At 38.0% G+C, this 27,831-nt stretch overlaps 1 protein-coding gene across 2 annotated transcripts in view; it reads right to left on the bottom strand.

The window, feature by feature from the left end:
• CMYA5 (cardiomyopathy associated 5) overlaps window positions 1-27,831 on the bottom strand; it is an 89,808-nt gene that overhangs the window by 45,841 nt on the left and 16,136 nt on the right. For both annotated transcript variants that reach the window (XR_007150192.1, XM_047849103.1), the window contains exon 2: window positions 494-11,315. Coding sequence is in view for 1 of the 2 variants with exons in the window: in XM_047849103.1 (XP_047705059.1) it covers window positions 494-11,315 (10,822 nt within the window). In the remaining variant the exon portion in view is untranslated. The remainder of the gene's footprint in view (window positions 1-493; window positions 11,316-27,831) is intronic.

Below are 27,831 nucleotides of genomic sequence, written 5' to 3'. Positions count from 1 at the left end.
CATAAGGAGGAAATACAGAGAAAACCAAAATTTAAAACGACCATCTTGAGTTTTTTATAAAACTTGCAGTAGTATTGTTCAATGTAATATAAATGTGTATTTTTAAAGAATAATAGTGTAGATAATAGAAAATAAATTGTGTTTTATGCTCAAAAGTACATTTTTCAATTTAAAATCCTTTGGCCCTTTCAGATAATGTTAAGGGCTACTGCCATAAGAGAGGACCCCTCAAAGGCAGTGACCCTGTGTTATTTACACTGGTGTTGCAAGAACCTAGAAAAATGCCTGGCACATAGTGTATACCCAATAAATGTTTGTCAAACTGATCTTAACTAAATGCTTAGGGAAAGAATTCTTAGCTTTCTTTCAGACTATTATGCCTAAATATGAATATATTAAATATTGGTCATTTTTTAAATTGAGAAAATGTTAATTAAAACAAGTTAAGTGTATATGTATTGTCATGTACTTATAAGCTTTAACATCTCTTTACCTTTACAGCACTTATAGCTGTATCAAGTGTTGCAACCTCGTGGTCTTTGTGGGCACCAAACATCTTGTCAACAGCAGAAATCGGGCTTCTGCAAGTGTAACAGTACGTGTCGATCTGGGACTTTTTCAGTTCCTTTTGTTCCTTCTCAGTTGCTAACTCTGATAATTGTTCTTGTTCTGTCCTCTCCCTACCCAACTCCTTCTGTTCAGCAGACGTACTTTGTTCTACCTCACTCACAAATTCATTTTCACTGATGTGTTCGAAGGATTCCTTTCCTTGAGATAACACATCTTCAGGTGTGGATTCTGAATATAGTTCCTCTGATAAAGTGTCTTGAACAACCATTTCATAATTCAGGGATTCAGCAAATTCATACTCATCCTGAACAGGGCTATGGCGGAGACTGTCTTCACTTGGCTCAGGCGGGACTATTACTTTAGATTCTTGCAGTGTTTCTTGAACACAAGTTACGCCAGACGCAAATTCTTCCTCTGGGAAGGACACCTGTACTGGGACATTCAGACTGACTTCTGGACTTGCATTTTCTGCTTCATTACTCTGACTGTTTGTTTCATCTACTCTCTCCAGGACATGATGGGTGTCTTCAAATGGAATCGCATAGCTTACCTTCTGGGTAACCACTGTGACTTCTTCAGTGATGGGAACTTTTCCATGCATAGCTTCATTGTCAAGAGGCCCCACATAGCCTACTGATTCTCCTTCCCTATACATAGCTTTCTGTTCCTCTTCCAGACTCTTCTCCCCCAAAATAGTTCCAAACCTCCCCCAAATTTCCCCTTCTGCAGCTACTGGTTGGTATGAATCATCCTTACCAACTGCTTTTTCTTCCAGACCTTGGCCTTGGTCCTTTTGAGTTACAGATGTGTCATGGAGAATGTCATCTTTTAGTATATACTTCTCAAAATATATTCCTGTTCCATCATCAGTGTCAGAGTTCCTGCTTGGAAATGATGCCTCAGAATTCACACTGTCACCTTCAGAAGCTGTCTCCCCTTCCTTCTTTTTCTCCCCAACTGCTTCTTCATACAGATCCTTGTATAAAAATGCGAGTGCAGGTGGCTCCTCCAGAAGTTCAGGATTAATGGCTTTAGTGGTGGTAGGAAATATCTGGGTTCGTGACAAAACTCCTTCTTCTGCACCAAATAATGGCATCCCAGGTGCCTTTAAGTCCACATCTCTATTTATGCTCTTTGGAACATCTCTGTCAGCTGATTGCTGGATATCCAAATGCTTCCGGGTCTCTGGGTGAGATAATTTGCTGTCGTCCTTTTCCATCCCATAGAAGCTTTCATCTAACTTCAGCAAGTCATATTCATGTTCCAGGGCACTTTCCTCTGAACCTTCTGGGAAAGAGACAGTATCTTCTGTAACCTGCTTTGAGAGTTCCACTTCAACATTTAATTTCCATGGAGCTTTCTGTTTTTCTGGGTCTGGGGAGATGTTATAATCAATCAATGTATATTTTTCAAAATAATCTTCTTCACTAGGAGCTGCGGGCTGATTAAAGGTGAAATCATCAGTTTCTGAATAGGTGGGCATCTCCCCTTCTGTGTTAAAAGATGCCTTTTGTTTATTTTCTTGCAAAGATATAACTTGATCAGAATCTTCTAACTTACTCTTTAATGTTTTATGGCGAGAGACTGCCTCACTATTGTCATGAAGAGATATTGTTTTAAATGAAGCCTTCTCTTTCAAATATTCTAATTTATCTTGCATTTGTTCACTTTCTTCCTGATCAACAGAAGAAATAAATGCAGAAGCATGAATATTCAATATCTCGCAGCCTTCAGAGATAATACTGAAGGCACTCTTTTGATCTTCTGAAAGTCCAGCTGGCTTGCTAGTCATTGTAAATTCTTCATCTTTTACATACGTGTCTTCAGGTTCCTTGGATATTTCTCTAGAAGAAACCATTTTATTAGCATCAATTGATGATGCATCCTTTATAAATCGAGCATAGTTGCTGCTCACTGAAGAGCTTGGTTCATTTACATGGGCATCTTCCACAGCCTCCAAGTGGTGATTTGAAGCAACAACAGATTGTTCAGTCCTTTCAGATGTTACTTCTTTAGATGTTTGAATAGTAATGACTGTATGCCTATCTGGAGTCAATTCTGACCATGGCATTTCTTGTTTCTTCACTGTATCAATTTCTGGATAAGTTCTAGAAACAAGTGTTGGTGATTTTGCAGATGACAACAAAGATGGTGGGGTTTCTAAGCTCATTGTTTCATCAAAAGGATGATCTAAAATCCTTTCAGATTCTTTAGATGGAGATCCTTGTTTCATACTTTCTTTTGTGATATCTATTGAAACACCTTTTGATGGCTCTGACACTGTAACCTGTTCCTTTTCTTCACTGTGACTTGCCACCTCCCTGCTTGACTTTTCCAGTATCAGATTTCCTTCCTTAGGTACAGACTGCTTATCTATTTCTTCATGATAAGAAAGATCCACTGGAAGGAAAGTCTTGGTTTTTTCCACCAATACTTTACTTTCTTCTTTTGGATGTGGTTGAGTTCCTACTGCCCTTGTTTCTCTGATTTCGGGGTGAGCCTCCAAGAGCACAGTTTCTGATTTTTCAGTAACTGATAGAGTTTTAACTAATGAAAGTGGTTGAGTTTCACCTGAAGAATGACTTAAAGAGATATCTGATTCTTCAGGCATAAACCTGGCTACATTCAAGGAATAAGGCTGAATTTCCTGCCACTTTCTTCCTTCTAAAAATGCTTGTGACTGCTTTTGTTTTTCATCTTTCTCCTCCTCCATAATTGTGTATCTTTCTTTGTGGTCTTCATTTTGAGAGACTTGCTGAAGCACAGCTGTGGTTTTTGATTCTTCCAATTTAATAGGGCTAGATCCACGTGCAATTTGTGCCTTCCCCATTTCATTATCTCTAAATTCTAACGGGGCCATAGTTTCTTGCTTTTCTGCCAGCACCTTCTTTTCTGCCAAGGAATGTGATCTGGTTTCCAAGTTACCTTTCTCCTCAGTTGGGCTAACAGACCTGAGTTTAGTTTCCTCTTCATAAATTTTCAAGGAAGTAGGTTTTTGCATTTCTTTCTTCGGTCTGTCTTCAGCCAGATCAATTAAACTGCGTTCAGATTCTTCTACTGGCAAAATTATTGTCTCTGGCTTCTCTGATTCCTTCATGATATTTTTACTTGTGAAGCTAGATGAAGCTGATTTTGGCTGTTGTGGCACCTTATCCACTGCATCAAATGAAAAGCATAATTTTTCTTTTTGATCACTTCTTGGCTCTTCCTTAAGAATAGAAATATTCCAGTGAGATGGAGCAGAAATTTCTGGCTTCTGGGCTCTTTTACTATCAGCGACGTGAAGAGGAACAGCATTTTGTGCTTCTTCCACCATGGATTTCTCACCCATGGGAGAATAAGATTGAATTTCAAGACGTTCCTCACCATCAGCAGAAGTAACTACCGAGTTTAAATCCATTTCTTCTGAATACGCTAGGATTTCTTTTTCCCCATAATCTTCACTAGACACCTCAAGGTTGGATTGGGGCTGTTGTAAAACTTCTACATTTGATAAAAATGTAGTTTTTTCTTTAAAGTCTTGGCTTTCACCAGATTTAACTAAAGTACCTCTGGATTTTTCAGCAGGTTTAAGTTTTGTCTCTGGTAACAGATGATCAGTTGGCGTCTTGGTTGCATTAAAGTCAGCTGGAGCTGCTCCTTCAGACTTCAGTGTCGCAGGCACTGCTTTTTCTACAGATGGACTTGGCTGAGTTTCTAAATCTTTTTCAGCAACTCTGTCATCTGGAGTCCTTGATCCAAAAAACAAACTGGACATCCATGATAAGATTCCTTTCTTTCCCTTCTCCTCAGAAAGGCCTCGCTCAACTGCCTTTGGCTGCTTAGGCAATTTTTGTGTTGCCTCAGATGGCTCTGCAGATTGAGGTTCTTCATTTTCTTGGATCGAAGAGAGGAGTTTTACTGGTGTGGGTGTTTTCACTTCGGGTGCTGGTTTCCCTCTCTCATTAACATCTAAAACCTTTGACTGAATCGTTTTTTCTTTTTCTAATGACTTCTCTCCAGGTAAAGAAGATATACTCCTGTGCGCTTCTTTTTCACTGTCCAATGCAGATTCTGCCTCTTCTGCCAGGAAAGGGGCTGCTTTGGAGGGAGAGGGAATGGTTTCTGATTTGATCAGTTCCACTGATGGGCCAGACACTCCTTTCTGGAGGATTCTTTCGGAAGGTAGGTTGATTTCTTCCTGGCTGCCTTCTTTGCAAGGCCTGGACAATTCTGCATTTGCTTTTTCCACTGTCAAACTTTCACTCCCCATGAAAGAAAAGATCTGCTTCCTCTCTGCTTCGTTTCTCTCTACACTTCCAGTTGGAACTAAAGATTTTGGTTTGGGGGCCAGCTTTGTTTCTTCCGAAGAGTAAGTTTTAGTTGATAAGGTCTCTATGTCACTACTGAAGGTACTGAGAGTAGATACTGGGTCTTGTAATGATACAGGAGATACTTCAGCAGAATGTGGCAGAACCTGCTTTTTGGTTTCACATGTGTGGTCTTTATCTGGCACAACAGTCTTAAGCTGTCCTGTCATCAAATCATTACTGCCAGAGGAACCCAGCTGCACAGATCCTGATATTCTTTCTTCATGTTGACTTGCCAGATCCCTTTCTGGCTTTTCTAGTATCCAGCTTTTATCCTTTGGAAAAACAAGGGCCTCTTTCACTTGTGTTTCTTTAACATCTTCAGGCTCATTTGTTGTAAGTGATTTTGATTCTTCCAAAGGCAAATTCTCTTTCAGAAATAAAAATTGTTTAACTCCCAGATCTTGTTTATCTGCAAAAGATGTGCTTATATCAGGTAATTTAACAGCTTGTTCTGAATGAAGTGCTTTTCCTGGCTTCTCTTTTTCTACAAGGAGGTCGGAAGAAACAATCTTAGATGGATCTGTTATACTCTGGGGCACACGGAATGAATTTGGTTGGTCTGTTTGTTCATTTAATTTTGTTTCAATATGTCCTATCACTTGTGTCTTCAAATTTCCTGTTGACAGTAATGGGTTTATTTCCTGTTTTTCTCCCTCTTTAATGTCGGCTGAATGGTTCAATTTCTCTGATGATGGTTTTAAAGAAAAAGAAAGTGGCTGAAGCTCTTTGGGGCTGTCTCCTTCAACTAGAGGGTCCAATGCTTCCTTTGATCCTAAGCTGACTACCTTGGGAGAGAAAGATTTAAGTTCTTGAATCTGTGGTTCCTTCCTAAGGTATGATGAAACTTCTGGAATTTCAGGGTGGACTGTAGCTGACACATGACGTTCCCTGTTTTCTTCTTTTCCTTCTCCTCTACTCCTAAGTTCAGTGAGGCTCTTTTCTAAGACAGAATCCCCTGTTTCGGTTATGGGAGATTTTATGTGTTTTGTATCTATGGATCCATCTTGCCCACCTAAACTATGAATGACTTCTGACCCAGTGCTCAGTAATTCTGATACTTGGTATGGCTTGTCTTTCTTTTCAGGTTCCAAAGAGAGCTCTGCCAGAACAAGATCTTGTCTTTCTGATGGGAAATTTCCCCACGCTGTAGAAGATGGCTCTTCTGCCTCTTTGTTCTTATCATCTCCAAGGGTTGGAGTTAAATCTTCTGATGCTAAATTTTCCAATGCAGGAGAACTTTTTATTTCCTCATTTTTGCATTCTGGGGCTGTCTGTTTGGGTGCAGGTGACATGTTTTGTGAGGAAAAAAGTTTGGTTTCTTTTTCCTTTACCTCACTACCTTCGTTGAGCAAAAGCACATGTTCAGGCCCTGACACTTCTGAGGCAGACAGAGAATTCTTTTTCTCTGGTAAAACCAGTTGTTCAGAGTCCAGGACTGTAGAAAATGAAACACCTTGTTCATTTTCCACCCTCTCTTCTTTAGTTACATCTGAATGTTGACAAGACAATGCTTTTATTATTGGCAACCCAGGTTTAACTTCTTCAGTTTCTACCTTGGACAAAGAATGCACTGGTACAGAGGATATTCCTGCAGGTGAATCAAGTCTAATTTCTTTCTCTGCTTCTGACCAAGCTGGACGTTCAGATGTAGCCATTTCAGTAGAAGAACTAATTTTCAGTGCTACCTTTTCTTCTTTAAGAAGTGGATGTTCATCTGTCGACGTCACCAGTGGTGGCAAATCACTTCCTAATTCACTCTTTTCTACTTTTGTTAAGACTGGATGTTCTAGAGGGGTGGTAAAAGAGAAATCTGTTGGGGTTTCTTCTTTTGTTAACTTAGTTAAGCCTGAGTCATGCTTAGTTACAGATGTTGTGGTTAATGAACAACTAGGTTCAATTTCTTTCTTTATTTCTTCCGGAAATTCTGGTGCAGGTGGTTCATGTTCAGTTCCCTTTTGCACTCCTGGTGGAGCTGAATGCAGCACTCTAGATGTATCAGTTATTTTAGAGTCATGTTTCACTTGTGTTTTCACTGCTGATAAAATCTCAGGTCCAGATAAAGATGTGTCCTTTAGAGGTGAATATGATTTTATTACTTCAGGTTCGTTCTCTGACAACATTCTCTGTTCTAGTTCAGATGTCACAGTTGGAGCTAAATTAGGTTTCACATCCTTCTTTGGCTCATCTACCAAGTCAGGAAGAACTGAATATTTCATCCCAGACCCTAGAACATTTGGAGGCTGAGGCTCCATTTCTTGATCCCGTGATACATGTGCTGTAGCTTCTTGAGAATCAGGCACAATTTCTTCCTTACTTTTAACTTTTAACAAAGCCATCTGTTCATTTGCAGCTTTTGGAGTGAGTGAAGCTTTGAGTTCTTGTTCCTCCTTAAGTGCATGAACTGAATCAGGTGAAGCTGAATATTGAGATGAACACACAACAGGCTTGGTGTCTTCCTTTACCGTAAATGATTGTTCAGGTAAAGAAACTGGTCTTGCAGCTACTGATGAAATAGTCTGAATTTCTCCCTTATCCATTTCACTGGTTAAATATGATGGAATCAAATCCTCAGAGTCAGGTTCTAAAAATGCTCGAGTTATCTGCTCCTGTGCCAAAATGAGATATTCAGATACAGGTCTTGAGATTGTTTGAGCATCTGGCTGAACTTCTGTGATCTTTCTTTTATTTGCTGAAGGTGGCAAACTCGAGTCTTCAGGTGCAGACAGTGAAGGGGAAGGTTTGGCTTGTTGCTTCTGTGATGAACTGAGGTGCTCAGGTACAGGTGTAGCAGCTGTTGGTGCAATGTCTTCCTCACCCGCTTCTGAAAAGCAAGAGTATCCTGAGGCAGATATTGTAGTTACCAGTGAATCATGCTCAAATTCATTTTTCTTTGTTTCTGGGATTCTATATGGTGGAATTGAAACTTGTGATGCTGAGTCTGGAGAGAAAAGTTCAACCTCAGTGTCTTCATCTGACAAAATAGTGTGTTCAGATGGTGATGTTAAACATATTGGAGAATCGCATTCAAATTCTCTTTTCTCTATTTCCTGAGTTGCATAGGGTGAAAATGAGAATTCTGACACAAATGCTGAGTCTGGAGAAAAGGGTCCAATGTCTTCTTGCTCTTCTTCTGAGAAATTCGTGGGTGAGGAGACCCCTTTTAGATTTAAAGGGGGTATCTGGATAATTTCTTCCTCCTGTGATTCGGGTGTTGCATATGGTGGTACTGAAACTTCAGAAGTTGAGGTGGAAGAGGGTGTGTATCGCTCAATTTCTACTGTCTCTTCTGATAGGACAACATGTTCAGATGGAGTGGCTGAAAGTGGCGGGGACTGGCATTCAGAAGTCTGCTCAGTTGTGGATGGTAGGAGAGAGTGTTCAGACACAGAGGCCACATCTAGGGAATACAATCCAGTGTCTTCCTTCTTTTCTTCTGACAAAATCATGTGCTCAGAAACACCTTTTGATTTTAATGGGGACACATCATCAATTATTTTCTTTGGGGATTCCTGCATTGCATTTGATGGAACTGCATATTGGGAAGTCAATGTTGAATCCGGTGTGAAACACCCACTTCCTAGGTCCTCTTCTGACAGGACTGCCTGTTCCAGTGTAGCAATTGAAAACAGTGGGGACTGGCATTCAGAAGTTTGCTCGGTTATGGATGGTGGAAGAGAGTGTTCAGATACAGAGGCCACATCTGGGGAATATGGCCCAGTGTCTTCCTTTTCTTCTGACAAAATCATGCGCTCAGAAACATGTCTTGATTTTAACGGGGACACAACATCAATTATTTTCTTTGGGGATTCCTGCATTGCATTTGATGGAACTGCATATTGGGAACTCAATGTTGAATCCGGTGTGAAACGCTTACTTCCTAGGTCCTCTTCAGACACGACCGCCTGTTCCAGTGTAGCAGTTGAAAACAGTGGGGACTGGTATTCAGAAGTTTGCTCAGTTATGGATGGTGGAAGAGAGTGTTCAGATACAGAGGCCACATCTGGGGAATATGGCCCAGTGTCTTCCTTTTCTTCTGACAAAATCATGCGCTCAGAAACATGTCTTGATTTTAATGGGGACACAACATCAATTATTTTCTTTGGGGATTCCTGCATTGCATTTGATGGAACTGCATATTGGGAACTCAATGTTGAATCCAGTGTGAAACACTCACTTCCTAGGTCCTCTTCTGACAGGACCGCCTGTTCCAGTGTAGCAGTTGAAAACAGTGGGGACTGGCATTCAGAAGTCTGCTCAGTTGTGGATGGTGGGAGAGAGTATTCATATTCAGAGGCCACATCTGGGGAATATGGTCCTGTATCTTCCTTCTCTTCTGATAGAATCACATGCTCAGAAACACCTGTTGATTCTAATGGGGGCTTATGGTCAATTGTTTTCTTCAGTGACTCTTTTGTTGCCTGTGATGGAGTTGAATATTCAGAAGCAGATGTGGAATCTGGTGTGTAATATCCACTTTCTGAAGCCTCTTCTCCAGACAGGACCACATGTTCTGAGATAGCTGCTGAAAACAGTGGGGACTGGCATTCAGAAGTCTTCTCAGTTGTGGATGGTGAGAGAGAGCGTTCAGACGCAGCGGCCAAAGGCCCAAATTCCTCATTCTCCTCTTCTGAAAAAACTGCATGCTCAGATATACCTTTCACAGTGGATGGAGGAACTGGCTCAACTTCTTGCTTCTCTGGTTCATGGTTCAAATCCTGTGGGACTGAATATTCTGATACAAAAGCAGAATCAGTAGAAACAGACTCATTTTCCTCTCTTTCTTCCTCAGATGAAGCAACATATTCAGGTGTTGATGTTTTCAGTGATGGTAAAGTGATCTCCTCTTCTTTCCGCTCCACTTCAGGGGCCAAATATGATGGGAAGGGCTTCTCAGAAATAGATGGACTTTCTGGGTATTCAAGTTCTATGATCTCTTCTTCCACTAAATTAGAATCTTCAGACTCAGGGGTAGTAGCTATTGGTAGAGAAGTTTCTATTTCTTTCTTTGATTCCTCTAATACTGGAGGTTCAGAAAGAGAAATGGATGGCTCAGGCACATTTTCTTCCTCCACTCCTTTGACATCAAGATGAGGAGGGCTCCATTTTTCAGAGACTGGTTCTGCCCTTTCTTTTGAAGTCAGGTCCACCCCTTCTGTCTCTGGGCCAAAATCCTCCTGGATGGATGCTGCCAGACCTGGTAAACCTGTTACCCACGAAACCTTTTCTGCCTCCAATGAAATGGAATGGTCAGCAGAATACACATCTTCCTTCTTTACCTCATCCACTGAAGGTGGTGAGACTGAAGAGTCATACTCTGATGTCACAATTTCTTGTGAATCAGGCTCAAATTCTTCCTTTGCTCTTCCCAGGAACCCAGTTGTAGATGTATCAGGTGTAAGAGGGGAAGACTCCATTTCACGGAGTTTTGTTTCATCGCCTGGTTGTTGTGGCACTAACTGTGGAGGGCTGAGCTGTGTTTCTTGTTCTGCTGTGTCATTACTTGCATAAGAGGAAACTGTGTGCTTGGTGGCAGATGTGGCCTTTAGGGGAGAATCAACGTAAATTTTCTTTTCATCTTCATGACTGAATGAGGAGGTCGAGGACTCTGATCTTTTGGAGAGTACACCTCTCCAGGGTGAAGCAAGCCCTTTTACTTTATCATCTTCTATGCTTGGGGCTACTAATTTGCCTGTTTTGGAAACTAAGTTAGAATCACGATTGCTCAAATCTGGCTCTAGACTAATGGATGCATCTTTCCCCCTCCTATAATGTATTTCTTTAATTACATAACCCTTTGGCAATGTTCCATAAAATTGTAGAGGAATTAATTCTTCTTTAACAGAATTAAACATCTTAATTTTATATTGTACTGTTCCTATGTAAACTGGCCTTAACACTAAGGGCTTGTGCTCTTTGTATATTGCCCCAGTAATAGGAGGTGTGTTTGAGGTGGTCTTCTTTTTTCTTATTTTATCATGAACGCCACTAGATGACTTCTCTTTCTGACTGTTTAGTACCTGGCTTTCTGAAATTAAAAGATTATCTTTTGTATTTGCTGGAACATCCTGAGATTCAAAAGAATTTCTCTTTTTGTTGCCTTTCCGACGCAATGATGGTGAGCCACGCTTTGACCTAGGTGTTCTTTTCCGAACCTTTTTAACTTCATCCACAATAAAGGAAACATTCCCTGGAGAAGAATTCATAGTTGACCCTTCCAGACTACATACACCAGAAGTCTGACTTTCTTCCAAGGCCCAAGGAGTAGAAGACCTGCTTGAATTGGTCTCCCAGGTTATTCCACTGTCTTCCCGTTGAACTGTCACCATGGAAAAGGAGGGGTCATTTATGATACACTTCTGCTTGGTCTTGCCCTCTTCATCCTGGTCTGATAATCTAAAGTAAGTAATAATACTATTAATAATCACATGTATATTAATAATAAATAATAATATTAATTACATATAGAAATAGTAAATATCCTATTCTTACTAGGTGGATGGGCTAATGTGAAATTAAAGTATACAGATAAGTATTGCCATCTATATCAAAAATAAGGAGGTATACAAAATAAAATTTAAAACTCTAAGTCAGAATATGAAATATAATAACACATTTCAGGCTGGAATGATTCAGTTCACCACCTACCCTTATCAGGATTGCCCCCCTGACCTCCTGGGCTTACCCAGTCACTCAGGCTTACTCTTTGGGCGCAAGGACCTTCAAAATGGCACTTGCATCTGTGTCCTTTCTGTTACTACTACGACCACCCTGACCTTTATCATGTCATCCCTAGATTTTTTCATTAGCTTCCTAACTGGTCAGCTGGCATAATGTTTACCTCTTACCCTCCCCATCCTCACCCTACCCTACTCCTCTTTCCACACCAACTTCACTAAAAATTTTCATCATCACACTGCTTGCTCAAAAGATATCAGTAGAGGGGGACCTGGGTGGCTCAGTCAATTAAGTGTCCAACTCTTGATTTCACAGTTTGTGGATTCAAGCCCCACGTTGGGCTCTGCAATGATCATGCGGAGCCTGCTTGGATTCTCAGTCTCTCTCTCTCTGCCTGTGCTTGCTCTCTCGTGCCCTCTCTCTCTGTCTCTCAACTCTCTCTCTCTCTCTCTCTAAAAATACATAAACTTTAAAAATATCAGTAAATTCCTCATTCCTCAGTAAATTTTTTTCTACCTGTAGAAAAAAAATTCAAAATACTTAACTCTTTGATCCCTAGCTGACATTATTTCCGAGTACCAACTGTTACCTTATTCATACCTGGTACATTTCTGTTTTAACTATATAATTTCCTGTCCAGTTAATATATTGTGTGGACTCTGAGTATGAGCCATACAGGGAAAATATAGAGATACCCTAAAAAAACAGCCTGTGGGCGGCACTTTCCTCATCTGTGAGCCAGGGATCATAATAGAACCTACCTCTCGGGGCTGCTGTGAGGATTAAATTAGTTAATACACACGAAATGCTCAGGAAAAGTGCCTGGCATATAGTTAGTGCTCACTAAACACTATCTGTAATTAAGGCTTCTACACAATCATTGGAGTAGAGACCTAGGGAGCCTTGGCAAGGTCATTTTCAACTGCTACAGGTGTTTGAAAAGGTGATCTCTTTGGACTGCTCTCATGTGTCTCAAGACACAACTGGCTTTGGCTGCCCCTTCAATTGCCATTGGGCTCCTATCTCAGAGTCTGCAGTACTTTTCTCTGAAATTTTCTTATACCTTTTCCTTTCTGGTGCTCATGTTGTTCCTCCACTTAAATTCTCACTCTACCTTTTCTGCACACCTAAATTCTATCTCCTCTTCAAGGCTTATTTTAAAAACCTCCAGTGTTACTATTCCTGATCAATTCAGCGATCCTGTTTGCCAATACTTCATAAACATTAAGTTCAAGATTAAAACTCCAAGGGTTATATCCTTCTAGGAATATGGCTATAATTTGAGATAAACACAAACTACTGACTGACATATGCCTTTCTACAACAATAAAAACAAAACCAAAAGCCTTTCTATACAAAAAGACACTAAGTATTAAATTGAGTCACTTTTTGAAAACATACACAGTTAGGATTTAGGTCCCTTACTAATAATTTTTAATCATCAGTCACTGCTTATGCCAGTGGTTCTTAACTCTGGATATATTTGAGAGCCACCTGTAGGAAGTTTTTTAAAAATACTGATGCCATCCTATACCCCTCCCGGCAGAGACTCTGATTTGACTTTACTAGGGTAGGGTCTCAGTTTTTCTGTGTTTTTAGGTTTTAAAAGCTTCCAAGTGACACCAGTCTAAAGCAGAGTTAAAAATCACCAGCCTACACAATCCTAACTATGAAATTTAAATAGTACATGCCTTTCTCACTTACTTCGAACACTTCCTAATTTGTTAGGTGAGGCTGAGGGCCAAGACCATAAATTCTTGCAGTTACATTCTACCCCCCTTTCTTAAACCTCAGAGTTTCCCCAACAGTCTGCAGCAAAGGGTGTATGGACCGCTGAGATCCTGATTTCCCTAACTCTCATCACAGCTAGGCAGAACCCCTGCCCTGCTGGTCTTCAACAGCAAGAAGATTCATCCATTCATCCATTCATCCCAGTGCACTGTAAGTGATTTCACTCCCTATATATGCCATGAGTGCAAAGGGCTGGAAAGCAGTGGGAAGAACTACTTTCTCCATTTCCTTGGCAACTCTTCTCTCACTTATTTGCTTTGGTATAAAACCACTGAACTTAATTAGGAATTAACACTCTATCTTGGTTTTGGATTGAATCTTATTTTAAAATGTTTTTTTTTCAGGCTATTTACATACCTAATTAAAGTTATTCCTCAGAATTTTCAATTCCTTCTACCCTTCTCCCTTTAGCTTTTAAGAGAAGCAGGATGAAATTAAAAATTAAGGTTATGACATGCATCTGAGAAGTCAGCATTTTGAGACCCCATGACTATAGTAGTATTATAAAACCAATTATAAATTCAATTTAGAGTTAATTATTGATTGTAAATTTAATGTACTCAACTGGAGAAATTTTCATTACTAGCGAGGATGAGTTCACGGGTGCTTAGCAGAATACCCAAATGGTGATCCTAAGAAGACAGAGCCCTACTGAGGTGATTTCATTCATTCATTCATTCATTCATTCATTCATTTCTCACTTAACAAACTTTTGTTGGGTTTAAATACTAGGAATACAAATATAAAGACACAGAATCTTCTCTCAAGAAATTAAAAATCTAATAGGGAGACAGAACTAAACATGTTAACACAGTGTGATTAGTATTATTCTAGAAGACATGCGAGATACAATGACAATATAAAGAAGAGAAGACTTTACAAAGGAAAGATACTTGAGTTGGATTTTGAAGAATAAATAGGAGTTTGCCAAATGGATGAGGAGTGGAGGTGGTGTGAGGATGGAGAGGTTATTCCAGGAAAATGTCACAGAATATGCAAAATGTACATATGAATAAATCAGCCTGGCTCACTGAAAAACCCAAAGTATTTTGGGATGTCTGGATTTTTGGAGAGAAGCAAAGGAATAGAAGAATGACAGAGCCAACAGGAATCAGAGAATGACTATATTAGCATGTGTAAAGCCAAAGCCCAAGTATTCACATTACACTCAGTCTAAAAAAATAATTTCCCTTAATAGAAGATAAATGGTCCGCATAGAGTTCAGAAATATATTTCTTGTTCAGGAACACAAGTGTTCTCATCTATGCAAAAATGTATACATCATCTTCTCATAGTTAATGGATATTGGCTATGAACATCATCTCATTCATTCTCCTCTGATTCTCACAAAGTTCTCATTATTACCTGGCTTCCGATGTAGAAGACCGACACATCTCAATGACCTGTGTATGTAGCTCACTTACTTGTTACATTGAGCAAGGAGAAGGTTTACCAGGTCTGAGTTAGATCAAGAAAAATATACTTGAGGCCAGAGCTGAGTGCCACAGTCTCCTCCTTCCTTTTGATAAGCTTTATCTGATTAAGGAAGTTTCCTTCTATTCCCATTTGTTAAGAGGTTTTTTTACACAATGAATGAATGCTACATTTTATTAAGCAATTTTTTATACCGCTATGGAGATGACCATATCTTTTATTCTATTAATGTAAGGAATTATAATGATTGATTTCCAGATGTCAAGCCAACCTTGAATTCCTGAAATGATGACATGTGTTTGTGATGTATTATACTTTTTATATAATATTGGATTTTGTTTACTAATACTTTGTTTAGGAATTTTATTCCTGTGTTCATGAATAAGTGACCTATAATCTCTTTTCTTACAATGTGCTTGTCAGGTTTTCATATCAAGATTGTGCTGCCTCAAAAAACAAATTAGGAAATGTTCTCTCTTTCAGTATTCTCTGGAAGAATTTGTGGAAGATGGTATTATTTCTCCCTTGAGCATTTGGTAGAATTTATTGGTGAAGTCATCAAGGCCTGAAGTCTTCTTTGTGGTAAGGTTTCTAATTAATAATTTATTTAATAGTTTGTGTCTACCTGGAATTTCTGTTTAGTTTTGTGTCCATTTTAGTAGGTTGTATTTTTCTAAGAATTGGCCTATGAACCTAAATTTTAAAAAGTCATTGGAGTTAAATTATTCATAACGGGGCACCTGGATGGCTGAGTCAGTTAAGTGTCTTGCCTTTGGGGCTCAGGTCATGATCTCACAGTTCGTGAGTTAGAGCACCACGTCGTGCTCTGTGCTGTCAGTGCAGAGCCTGCTTGGGATTCTCTCTTTCCTTCTCTCTGCACCCCTCTTCTCTCTCTCTCTCAAGAATAGATAAATAAACCTTAAAAAATAAACAAATAAAATGTTATCCATTTTTTTTCATTATTGATATTGGTTATTTCTATCTTCTCTCTTTTTTTTTCTTTATAAGAACAGCCAGAGGTTATTACTTAGTAATCTTTTTAAATAAAGTTTGGCTTTATTGATGTTTCCTATCTCATAAATGTCTGCTTTTTATTATTTCCTTTCTTTAACTTTTTTTTCTAATGTATTAACTGAAGGCTGTGTATTTCTCTTTCAAAAACGGTTTTGATGTATCACATAAAAGATTGTATATATATTTTCATTATTATTAATCTCAAAATATTTTTGAATTTCCACTATGATTTCTAATCTGACACAGTGATTATTTTAAAATATATTTCTCAATTTCAAAATACAGGGGGATTTCCTAGTTATTTTCTTGTTAGTGCTTTCTTTGCATTGCAGCCAAAGAATTTATTTTATATTAAGTTACACTTTAAAATTTGTTAAGAATTGTTTTATGGATATTTGGCCAAATTTTGGGGGTGGTTTTGTTTTTAATATTTGTGTGTTCTTGAAAAATGCATGTGTCCTGCAGTCTCTCAGCAACATTTTATATTGGTCCAGTAAGTATGACTTATTCATTGTCTTATTCAAATTTTTTATCTTTAGTGATGTTTTGTCTGTTTTTTTCTATTAGCTGAGAGAGAGCTATTAAAATTTTATATTATAATTATGAATTTGTCTCTCTTTGTAGTTTATCAATATCTGATTTATATATTTAAAGCTATGTTATTAGATACAAATAAATTTAGAATAGTTATATCTTTCTGGAAATAGTAACTTTGAATCATAATGAAATGTTCCCTTTATCTGTAAATGATGATTTTTGCCTAGGGATGCTGTGATACTAATATAGTTGTACTTAGATATTAATAAAACTATACCAGCTTGGTTTTGATTAATTTTTACATGGTATATCTTTTTGCATTTTTACTTTTAGCCTTCTTATATCCTTATATTTTAGATGTGTCTCTTACCAGTAGCTCAAAGATTTTTTTTTAAATAAACTCTGACAATTTAAATGCAGCACTTAGTTCATTTAAACTTACTATAATTACCAACATAATTATCATATATTTGGGGTTAAGTCTTCTTTGTTTTCTATTTGCACTACCTATTCAATGTCCCTTTTTCTCTTCTTTCTTGCCTTATTTTCCTTTGAATATTTATTATTATTCCATTTTCCCTCTCTATCAGCTTGGCAGTTACATTTTACTATTCTTTTAGTGATTACCCTAGAGATTATAACATGCATCCTTGACTCATTAATGCCTAACACAAATTGGTATTTCTGTTTTTTCCAAAACAACACAAAGACTATAAACCAATTGAATTTCAATTTACATGCTATTGTAATTATATTTTAATTCTACAAATGTTTTTAAATCCTGTGTACATAACTTTACTATTATTTTAATTTGTTTAAGTTTATTTATTTGAGTGAGAGAGAGCACAAGCAGGGAAGGGGCAGAGAGAAGGAGAGAAAGAATTCCAAGCAGGCTCTGTGCCATTAGCACAGAGCCAGATGCAGGCCTCAAACTCACAAACTGTGAGATCATGACCTGAGGCGAGATCAAGAGTCAGATGTTCAACCAACTGTGCCACCCAGGAGCCCCTGCTTTATTATTATTTTAAAAGGTCGGTATTCATTTAGATTTACCTAGATACTGAATCTTTTTATTGTGTTTCATTCCTTTCTGCACCCCAAAATTCCATCTGGAATTACTTTCCTCCTACCTGAAGAATTCCATTTAATATTTCCTTTAGTGTGAGCCTGCTGGTGATAAATTCTCTTTATTTTTTTTTTTTTTTTTTTAAGTCTTTTACACTTCCATTCTTGAAGAATATTTTTTTAGGGCATAAAATTCTAGATTGGCAGGTATTTTCTCTCAATACTTTAAAAATAGCATTCCACTGTCTTCTATCTTCCATTGTTTCATTGATAAATCAACTGTTAATGTAACTGCTTTTCTGAAGGTATTCTGGAGTACTTCTCCCCATCATCACTCTGCTATTTTTAGGATCTTGTTGTTGTCTTTAGTTTTCAGAAGTTTTACTATCTTGTGCTTAGGAATCTTATCCTGCTTGGAGTTTTTATGGCTTCTTGAATCTGTATATTGATGTCTTTCACCATTTTTGAGAAATTCTTAGCCATATTCTGTTCAAATATTACTTCTGTCCCTTGTCTCTCCTTTTTCTAATATTCCAACTTTTCATATATTACAATTTCTCATTGTGTCTTACCTGTGCTTCATTTGAATGTTTCTTTTACTCTATCATTCAGTACATTCATTCTGTCTTCAGCTATGTCTAAACTGCTACTAAAATCATCAAATATTTCATTGTTATTGTATTTTTCACTTCTAGGGTTTCCATTCTTTTGTTTCCAGTCCTCTGACAAAGTTCTCAATCTTGTCTTTTATTTCCATGTCCACCTCTCCCTATAAATAAGTTAAGCATTACATAAGCATCACCCTCCCCCAGGAGCCCTTGTCTTCCTATAGCAGTCCAGCCAATGCCCTGAATAAGTAAGAATTTCTGTGGGATAAGTACTTGAAGGATTTGTGTATTCTGCTACTTCTCCATCTCTTTAAATTTTTCCCAATAAACCCTAATTTATATTTTCATTGTGTGACATACTAACCCCTTTGTATAGTGAGGAGGGGATATGATACCCCCCGAATTGTGTTTTGGTATGCTTGCTGGTAATATTCTCATATCTTGTTGTTAAATTGATGTATTTTCTAAATTTATTTTGTGTGTGTGAGTTGTATTAGTATAAATCAGTTCTCAAGAGATAAATTTTATTAAATGTGCTGGAAAAATCTAACTTCTAAAGTTCCAAAATGAAGGATAAAATTCTGGAATATGACCTTATCAAAAAAATTCTTGTGTTCACAATTTAGCAGTGATCACCCTCCTTAGATATACCCTGTCTCTTCATTTCTACACTTTAGCTGAAAGAGAGACTAATAACTTATTGAAAATTAAATTATTGGTCATGAATGGAAAGAGCCTTGTGGTTTTATAACATTTTTCATTTTACAAGTGAGAAAAACCAAAGAAAGGAAATACACATATATCCAAATTGAAAATTTTAAAGAGGAAAATGGCTAACCATTGAAGTAGAACTAACAAAATAATGATTTCCCTTATTCCATTATCATCTTTGTTTTAATTGGTGCTTTTATTTTTACTTAAAGACAAAAGAACTATACTTCTAAAGAAGTGAAACAGGTCCTCAAACTTTTTACCTGAAGGCTAAGATTTATAACTATTTTGTTTTTATCAAGCTGAAGATTAATTTCTAGGAACTAGCAGTACCTTCTTCTGACCAACAACTAAAGTGACATTCCTTATGGGAATATAATTATGAGAAATACCTCAGATTTTCATAATGACTTATTCCACTCTCAAGGAATCACAGTGCACTAATAATGTTTCAAACAAAGAAAGGTAATGGATAGGATTTTTTCCCTACTATACTTGTTAGAGCACATTAAGTATCAACTGTTATAACATAGTAAAAAATTCACATGTGATCTTGCTTATATTGCAAACTCTGAAAAACATGTTTTTGAAGTATTAAATATCAAGCAGGCTTGTAATATTCTAATACAAATTGTTAGTATTTTATATGGGCCTTAAAAAAAGACGCGTAGAACATATTCACTAATGCTACAATTAATATTTTCACCAAAAATTAATTGAATACCCATTTCCTTAGCAGAAAATTAATCACATGCATTGTTGAACAAAAGTAATATAAAATAGGTTAAGAGGAGCTTATAAGCTATATGGCAGTTAAGAAAAAAAAATGTATGAAACCATGAATGAAAAAATTATTATACAGGTTTATCATGCCCTAATATAAAGTCCTCAGTTTGTAGGTATCCTAAAGACCACTCAAGTTCATTGTGGATGAGAAGAATAAGTATCTTATTTTCACAATGACCAGACACTTCATAAGCATGGAAGTTTGGGCCCTCTACTACTTGAAACCCATTTATCTCTCTGCCTTTATCTTTCACTCTTCTTCATGAACCCTGTGCTCCAGCCAAACATTAACCTGAGCCCACAAGGCTTTGCTTATATCCTTGTCTTTACTTGGAGTGAATCATCTCTGTACATCCAAACTTTACACTTTTCAGAGACCAGCTCATGTATCAACTTCTCCACATAGCTGTCAATGATTCTGTGAGCCAAAAGTAATTTTCCTCCTCTGAACTTCTGGAATCTTCATATAATCTTCTATGGTATTTGCCACCCTACACTAGAATTATTTTTACATATTTCTTAGCTATTCTACAAGGCTGTGAACTACCTATGAACAGGAATGCTGTCTTTTATGACCTCTCCTCTTGTGAAGTCTTTCCAAAACATTCACCTTTGTTTTCAGAAGAATAGCTCTTTTACTCTTGCACTCGGTTTCATCAGCTTGAGTAATATTTAATTAAATCATGTTATAACAATAACAAGTACAACTAGTATTAAAAGGTTTGGGAATACTCAAAACTGACCCTTAGTAACAATGCTACTCAAAATGATGGGTATTATTAGACAGTAGCCTACTACAAAGAGTGGTTAGCTCGCCTTGGGCATCAGCCTGTTTTAAAGATTAACTAGGGGCCTTTGGTTACTCTAGTCAATTAAGTTTAGTGGAAAATAATTAAGAGAGCTTATATTACTCTTTCTGTACATTTCTAATATCCATTTATACCCATGGAATTTATGTTTCAGATGAATTTCCAAACTGTAAAATTTCTTCAATCATTGTTGACTTTTAACTGATTTCAGATTGAAGCCCAAAATCCAGATTCACTTACTCAACAAGTATTTACTGAGCTCCAAGTATGTAGTAGGCACGGGTTAGGCATGATTTTTTACAGCAAGATGATCATTTGGTGCAAATTTTCTAAAAGATCTTTACAGTTCACTTCAAATTAACCAATTTTGTCTGAGCTATAGATTTATGGTAGAACTGAAAATTAATTTTTCCTTATTGTAGTCTTCTGAAATCTAAGATGTATTTGGGTGTTGCTACTGGAGGCAGCTCCAGAGTAAAGTGAATCAGGTGCTTGCCTAAGCCCTCACCTCTACAAGAGCACTGCCAGACACAATCAACATTCTCCCAGCCTAGTTTCAGAACACTCGGTTGTGTGGGAACATTCTTCTGCTTCATCTATACAAGGGATTATGGATAAACTGTGCAGTATAAAGATTCACACCTTTTTAGATTTTTTAAAGGAGTTTTTTTAATCTACAAAATCTCACAGAATACACCACAGCAATTTATTTAAATTATTAACCGAGACACTCATTGCTCATTCCAGGTATCTCTTTCCATGTGGAAGAACATCTATTATGTAACAGTCTTTCCTGGCTTAGCTTCCCTCTATCACTGTTTCCTATTTTACTTTGTTCCTTGTGCTGTTAAGTATATAGAACAGGCCCTCCTGTGGAGAGGCCTGTAGTCCTTCAGAATTCATGACTGGGTACATAGAACTGTTTATTTCTGAGATTTGGTATTAGAAAGCACATTGTTATCCTATATTTAAGCCACATTCTCTGATATTAGCAGCTTTATCAGTAATAAGGTTGACATTTTCATCTCTATTTGCCATTCCTTTGATTTATTTATCAGTTGTTTCAGAATTTAGGCAGAGGATAGAGGATATTGTGTAATAATCTACTTGTCAAAGCCCAATATACACAAATGGCCACAAGAATAGCAGTGGGCAAAGCCTAAAGGACATCACTTGACAGCAAGAACAGTTACGAAAGCTAACCTATGTGCTTGTGAGAATCCACCATAAACTGATATGTGAACCAGTCAGACCAAGAGAAATCCGCCAGGCAGAACTCAGTAATGCCCTGTCCATGTGTAGGTTTCTTTCACACGCACACAGACCTGTGCACATCTTCATCTGCACTAGTTTTCAGAAGTCCAGAATTACAATGGTTATGATGCATTGTAAGCAATGTAGACCAATTTTAAAAGTGCATTACCCATGGTCAGTGATAAATAATATTATATCCACGGCAAAAATGTTTGTGAGAATAAGGTAGACAATTTGAGTCAGATTGTGCAAAAAAGATAAAAGTTAGTATTCTTTAATGCCTCAAGCTACTTTAACCTCAGGCCACGTCAATTCTTAGGCTGGTCCTCAAGTGATCTGCTGATGGATTCTAGTGCTTGCTCTGACACTCACCCAGTGTCTGATTTTTCGCATGTGAAAAAAACAAAGTTCCTGCTCTCATGTTGCTTAAATTCTAGTAGAGGGGAAGACAGAAAACAAAGCAAACATACAAATGTTCGGTAATGGTAAGGGCTGTGAATAAAATAAAACAAAAAATTAGATTGAAGGAGATGGCTTGAGTTGGGGTGCTATATTAAATAGGGTAGTCAAGGGGCGCCTGGGTGGCGCAGTCGGTTAAGCGTCCGACTTCAGCCAGGTCACGATCTTGCAGTCCGTGAGTTCGAGCCCCGCGTCAGGCTCTGGGCTGATGGCTCAGAGCCTGGAGCCTGTTTCCAATTCTGTGTCTCCCTCTCTCTCTGCCCCTCCCCCATTCATGCTCTGTCTCTCTCTGTCCCAAAAATAAATAAACGTTGAAAAAAAAATTTTTTTTTTTTAAATAAAAATAAATAGGGTAGTCAAAGAAGACGTCTCAATGTCAAGAGGCATTTGAGCAGATTTGGAAAGCGTGAGGGATGAAGCATGCAAATACTAGCAAACAATATTACTAACATTGCTAAGATGAGACTACTTAGCAAACACATGCAGCAAATATGGGAGTGTAATGGAGCTGGGAGGGGGAGAGAGAGAAAAACATGAGATGAGGCAAGAAGGGTAGCTGGGAGCCAGTTCACCTGATCATCAAAGCCATGGGAAGTGTTTGAACTTCACTCTGAATTGGACAGTAAGCCATCAGACTGTCAGTCCTGCCGTCTTCTAGGTGCTCAGAGATGAGCAGCTACTAGGCTAATATACCCCCCATATACCATATGGTCCAAATACTCCCCACCCCCTGCTCTATCCTAATGGGGAATTTGAATCTTAGAAGCATGATTGGAAGACTGAAAATCCATGGCAGACTTTCTTGTTCCCTGGACCCCACCTAGCACTCCCCTAGTTCTTGTCCAATCCCTCAGTCTACCATTTGTTCTGTGAGCTTTTCAAAGTTCTTCTAATAGATTCCATTTTCCATTTTGTATACAGAGAGACTCCCTTGAGTTAGGTCTGGCTAGATGGCAGCCAAGTGACGTAATTCTAGGCAATGGAAAGTGAACACTAGTAACATATGCCATTCCTAGGTAGGGCTCATTAAAACCTCCCACATGTGACCCTCTGTAGTTTTTCCCATGTGCAGCTTGAAGCACGGCAACCTTAAATGTCACATAATAAAAAGGGCAAAGCCACAACAAGTAAGATGCCTCAGTCCCTGAGTCACTACTTGGAGGAGAGCTGCCCAACCAGAAATACCTTCATTGGACTTTCAAGCAAGCTTAGGAGAAACTTTTATTATGACGAGTCACTGAGATTTGGTTTGTTACAGCAGCTAGTGTTATCTAATACAAACCTTAACTACATCTCTCAGTCACCATAGAGCACCAACATTGAACATTGGTACTACTTGGCATAGAAAACACTTCTTTTGTTATATATGTATACATATCTATGTATGTATGTGTGTGTGTGTATAAAATTTTAATTTTGATTATACAAGTAAATGAAAACATTCTTGTAAAAAATTACTCTAACATTGGTAAGCAAAGTCTCTCTTAACTACCACAACCCCGATTCAGTCTCATAATCAGAAATAACCATTAATCAATAATATTCTACAAATGAAAAAAAAAATTGAGCCTGGCAAAATAAATAATAGAAATTGTTTTAAATTCTAATAAGTACTCACAATGTGGAAAATCATGGGAATACTAAGAGGAATAACACAGTGCCTGCCTTCTAGGAACATCAACCCTAGCATGTTGATAAATCGACAGAGATCATTGAAATACAGTTGACACATGTGATAACAGAAAGACTGTGCAAAAGCATCTGACATGGATGAACAGAGAAGGACATTTTTTTAACTTGGGAGCAGATTGGGGCAGGCTGTGTGAATATATGTGAGAGGCGGGGTCTGAAATATAATCACAGAATATGAAAAGCTGATATAAAGTTTTGCAAAATTAAAATGAGTTTCCCAGGAGGACCGGGTTAGGAACAATTGAGGGCAATTCAAGTAAAAGGAACAAGTACAAAAGGAGGGAGGTGTGAAACCATAGGGTCTGACTGGGTGTGCATAAGTCTAATTTTGAAAATTCAAAGATCCAGTGGCACATATTATTTCGATGCTTCCAAATGATATGGCAACCTCCAAGCAGGTTGGAAGATACTCATCACTCAGCGCTTAAACAGTCTTCATTATTAGTAAATGATGAACTACACATACACTTGAGACAATGTGGGTTACTGAGTGACTGCAATATGTGCTTGACCTTTCACCAGGATTACATGAAGAATTGATTCATCTGAAAGTGCAAGGTTTCAAAATAGTGACTATCTTTCATCTTTCTGACTCCCACCCCTCCCCAACCAAAATATTACATGTGGGTTACATGCATAAACTTCTTCATTTACTTCAAGTAGGAAACGTCTACCCAGTAGTGGGTAAAGGTGTTACATGACCCTTCAGGATTCTGGAATTCTAGGAGCCGTTTATCTCCCCAGCATGAAAAGAGTACTTTGGGTTTGGGGATGAGCAATCAATTTATAAATACTTAGGGGGTAACTATCTATTCAGGGCCTGGCCATGAGTTAGGAGCTATGATTCAATTAAGTAAACTATAGGCAAATGTCTGAATCCACCAGAGAGAAGTATAAAAACTCAACCATTAAATTCTCCACTATTATAAAAAACTAAGGGCAGAAAGGTGCCAAGCCTAGAGAAGCAAAATAAATGAACTATGGTGTGATAGGGCTGGTTCATAGCTTAGTGACTAATTCAAACCAAAATGTGGGCAAATCAGTTATTTGTGGCCTTGGGAGCTCCTCGGTGGTGGCACCATTGACATTTGGGGCTACGTAAATTTTTTGTCAAGGAGGGAGGAGCTGTCCTGCATGCTAAGGGTGTTCAGTAGTATCCCTGGCCTCTTTCCACCAGATGCTAACAGTACCTGGCCCCCAAAACCAAAAACATCTTCAGAATTATATTAGTTGAGAACCACTGGTATAGGGAGACCCAAGACTGAGGGGAAAAAACAATCAACCATAGGCAACATTAACCTTGGCTGAGCATGCAAATGAAAAACCAAGGAGGATAAGAACATTTGTGCTCTGGGATTCCCAGCTGAGGAGTTACACACAGGCTTAGCTCTTTAGCACTGGAATTCTTCAACAGCTACTGAGTATTAGCGCAGAACAGAAACTGTGCCCCACCAGCCACTGCTGTCAAATTCCTGTGAGGGTTGAGGGGTGGTTACCAAGAGACAGAGCACTTCATCTGAATAGAATGTGTCAGGCTGGGATCTTTTTAAAATAAATCAGTGAGTCAGGATAGACTTCTCCCCTGCTGTTCCACTTTTTTTTTTTTCTTTTACTACAATTATAACTCCATAAAAGCATGGAGGATGAGGACTAATTGGTCCAAAAAGTAGGAAAAATTGGATCGGTTTTCCTCATTTCCTTAGTGTCCCTCCAGCGAATTTTCTTAGGTCTGCAATAAAGAAAGAGGCCTTATATTGTGGCCTTGAAAATTACAATAATACACTTAAAGATAAAACCCAGCTCCTCTATTAGATGAAATGAGGGTTTGCCCATATGCTTAGTATAGTATATGGCAACATTTTTCTTTTTTCTGTCATTTTTTTAAAGGGAGGAAAAAAAAATAAAACACACCGAGACCTCACTCCGGCAGATGCTGCCGAGCTGAACAGGGATGGGTGAGAAACTTCCCAACCCTGGAGATTCCAGAGCAGGGACCTTCCACCTGGACCAGCAGAGAGGCTTGGGGGACAGTGGGTTGGCTCTCCTGGGCCTGTTTGAATTAACTTCACGAGACACCACTGGCAGCACAATGAGGACACCCTCAACCTAGCTGATGGTCCCCTCATCAAGTCCAAACACTGTTGCTGGAAAAAAACAAGAAGCATTTTACCTACAACATAATGCAGATAATAAAAGCAACATCATCAAGGAAGTTTCTCAAATTCCAGAGAGAAAAAGAAACAAAAAGATGAAATAAAATTTCCATTAATATACTAGGAATAATTTGCCAGTAGCTTGATCTAGTCTTTTTGTTTCTTTTTTTATTATCTTTTTTATTTTCTATTTAAAACTTTTTTTTTTAATGTTTATTTATTTTTGAGAGAGAGACAGAGCATGAGCGGGGGAGGGGCAGAGAGAGAGGGAGACACAGAATCTGAAGCAGGCTCCAGGCTCTGTGCTGTCTGCACAGAGCCCGACATGGGGCTCGAACTCACAGACTGTGAGATCATGACCTGAGCCCAAGTCAGATGCTCAATTGACTGAGCCACCCAGGCATCCCTCGTCTTTTTTTTCTGACTGTAGAATCTCAAAATTGGAAATCAGCAAAAATAGATTCAATCATTTAATTTGCTTTTATGGGGGATATATGGATATGTTGGGATAAATAGGATTAACGTAAAACTCTGCACCCCACAAATCATATTTATAAGACTTTAAAGCACTTAAACATCTTTAGCAGTTCTAAAAATTAAGATGAATTTCCCATAACATTCTCTTATTCATCACCCACAAAGGAGAAAGAAAAATCCAGTGGAGAAAAAAAAAAAAAAAGATCTGAGTAAAATGTTTTAAAAAGCATAATATAGGCAACATTTGCTAATACTTTTCTCCCTATTCTTCATTTGAATTCAGGTAAAAAGTCAAGATTTTGATGCTCTGTCTTTAAAAATAAAAAATTTTCCTAATTGCCAAATATAAATTCACTGTAGAAAATGTGGGAAAACATAAAAGTACAAAAGAAAATGAAACTAATCAATAATCTCAACACTCAAAGACGATTACTTTTAATATACTGGTGTATTTCTTTTATTCTTCTTCTATCCTGAGATGTCTTTCTGTTTGTTTGTTTGTTTGTTTTACACAAATGGTAGGCTTTGTAATGTGCTTTTTAAATTTAAAAATGTACTCTGAACATTCTCCCATGCTATATTCTATTCCAACAGCTATTCTCAATGTTCTTGGTCTCAAAACCACTTTATGCTTTTAAAAATTACTGAGAACTTCAAAAAGCTTTTGTTTATGTAGACTGTATTTTTGATAAGTATAATATTAGCAATTAACAAAAATTTTTTTTTTATTAATTCATTTTAAGATCAAATAACTCTGGGGTGCCTTGGTGGTTCAATCAGTAGAGCATCCAACTCTTGATTTCTGCTCAGGTCATGATCCCAGGGTTGTGGGATCGAGCCCTGTGTCAGACTCTGTGCTGATCGTAGAGCCTGATTAAGATTCTCTCTCTCTCCCACGCCCTTCTCCCTCGCTTGCACTCTCTCTCTCTCTCTAAAATTAAAATTAATTAATTAATTAAGGTAACTCTTACATGTCAACATCAGTAACATATTTTACAAAAAAAAATTCTATTTTTCAATGTAAACAAAAATATTTAGTGATAAAAGTGACATTATTTTAGATTTTTGCAAAAACTTTTTTAAAGTTTATTTATTTATTTTGAAAGATGGAGAGAGAGAGAATGAGTGGGGGAGGGGCAGAGAGAAAGGGAGGGGGAGAGAGAGGGAGGGAGGGAGGGAGGGGGAGAGACAGAGAGAGAGAGAGAGAGAGAGAGAGAGAGAGAGAGAGAGAGAAATGCAAGCAGGCTGTGCGCTAGCAGCAGAGAGCCTAATTCAGGGTCTTGGGCTCAATCTCAGGAACCATGAGATGAAGAGTCAGAAGTTTAACCAACTGAGCCATCCAGGTGCCCCAGATTTTTGCAAATATTTTTAATGTTTGGCTTAACAGAAGACAGCTGAATTCTCTTATCTGCTTCTGCATGCAAAATGTAGATATGTTCCATTA

This window comes from Prionailurus viverrinus, chromosome A1 (genome assembly GCF_022837055.1).
Source record: "Prionailurus viverrinus isolate Anna chromosome A1, UM_Priviv_1.0, whole genome shotgun sequence".
Classification (NCBI taxonomy): Eukaryota; Metazoa; Chordata; class Mammalia; order Carnivora; family Felidae; genus Prionailurus; species Prionailurus viverrinus.
This window is presented reverse-complemented; position numbering and strand designations above follow the sequence as displayed.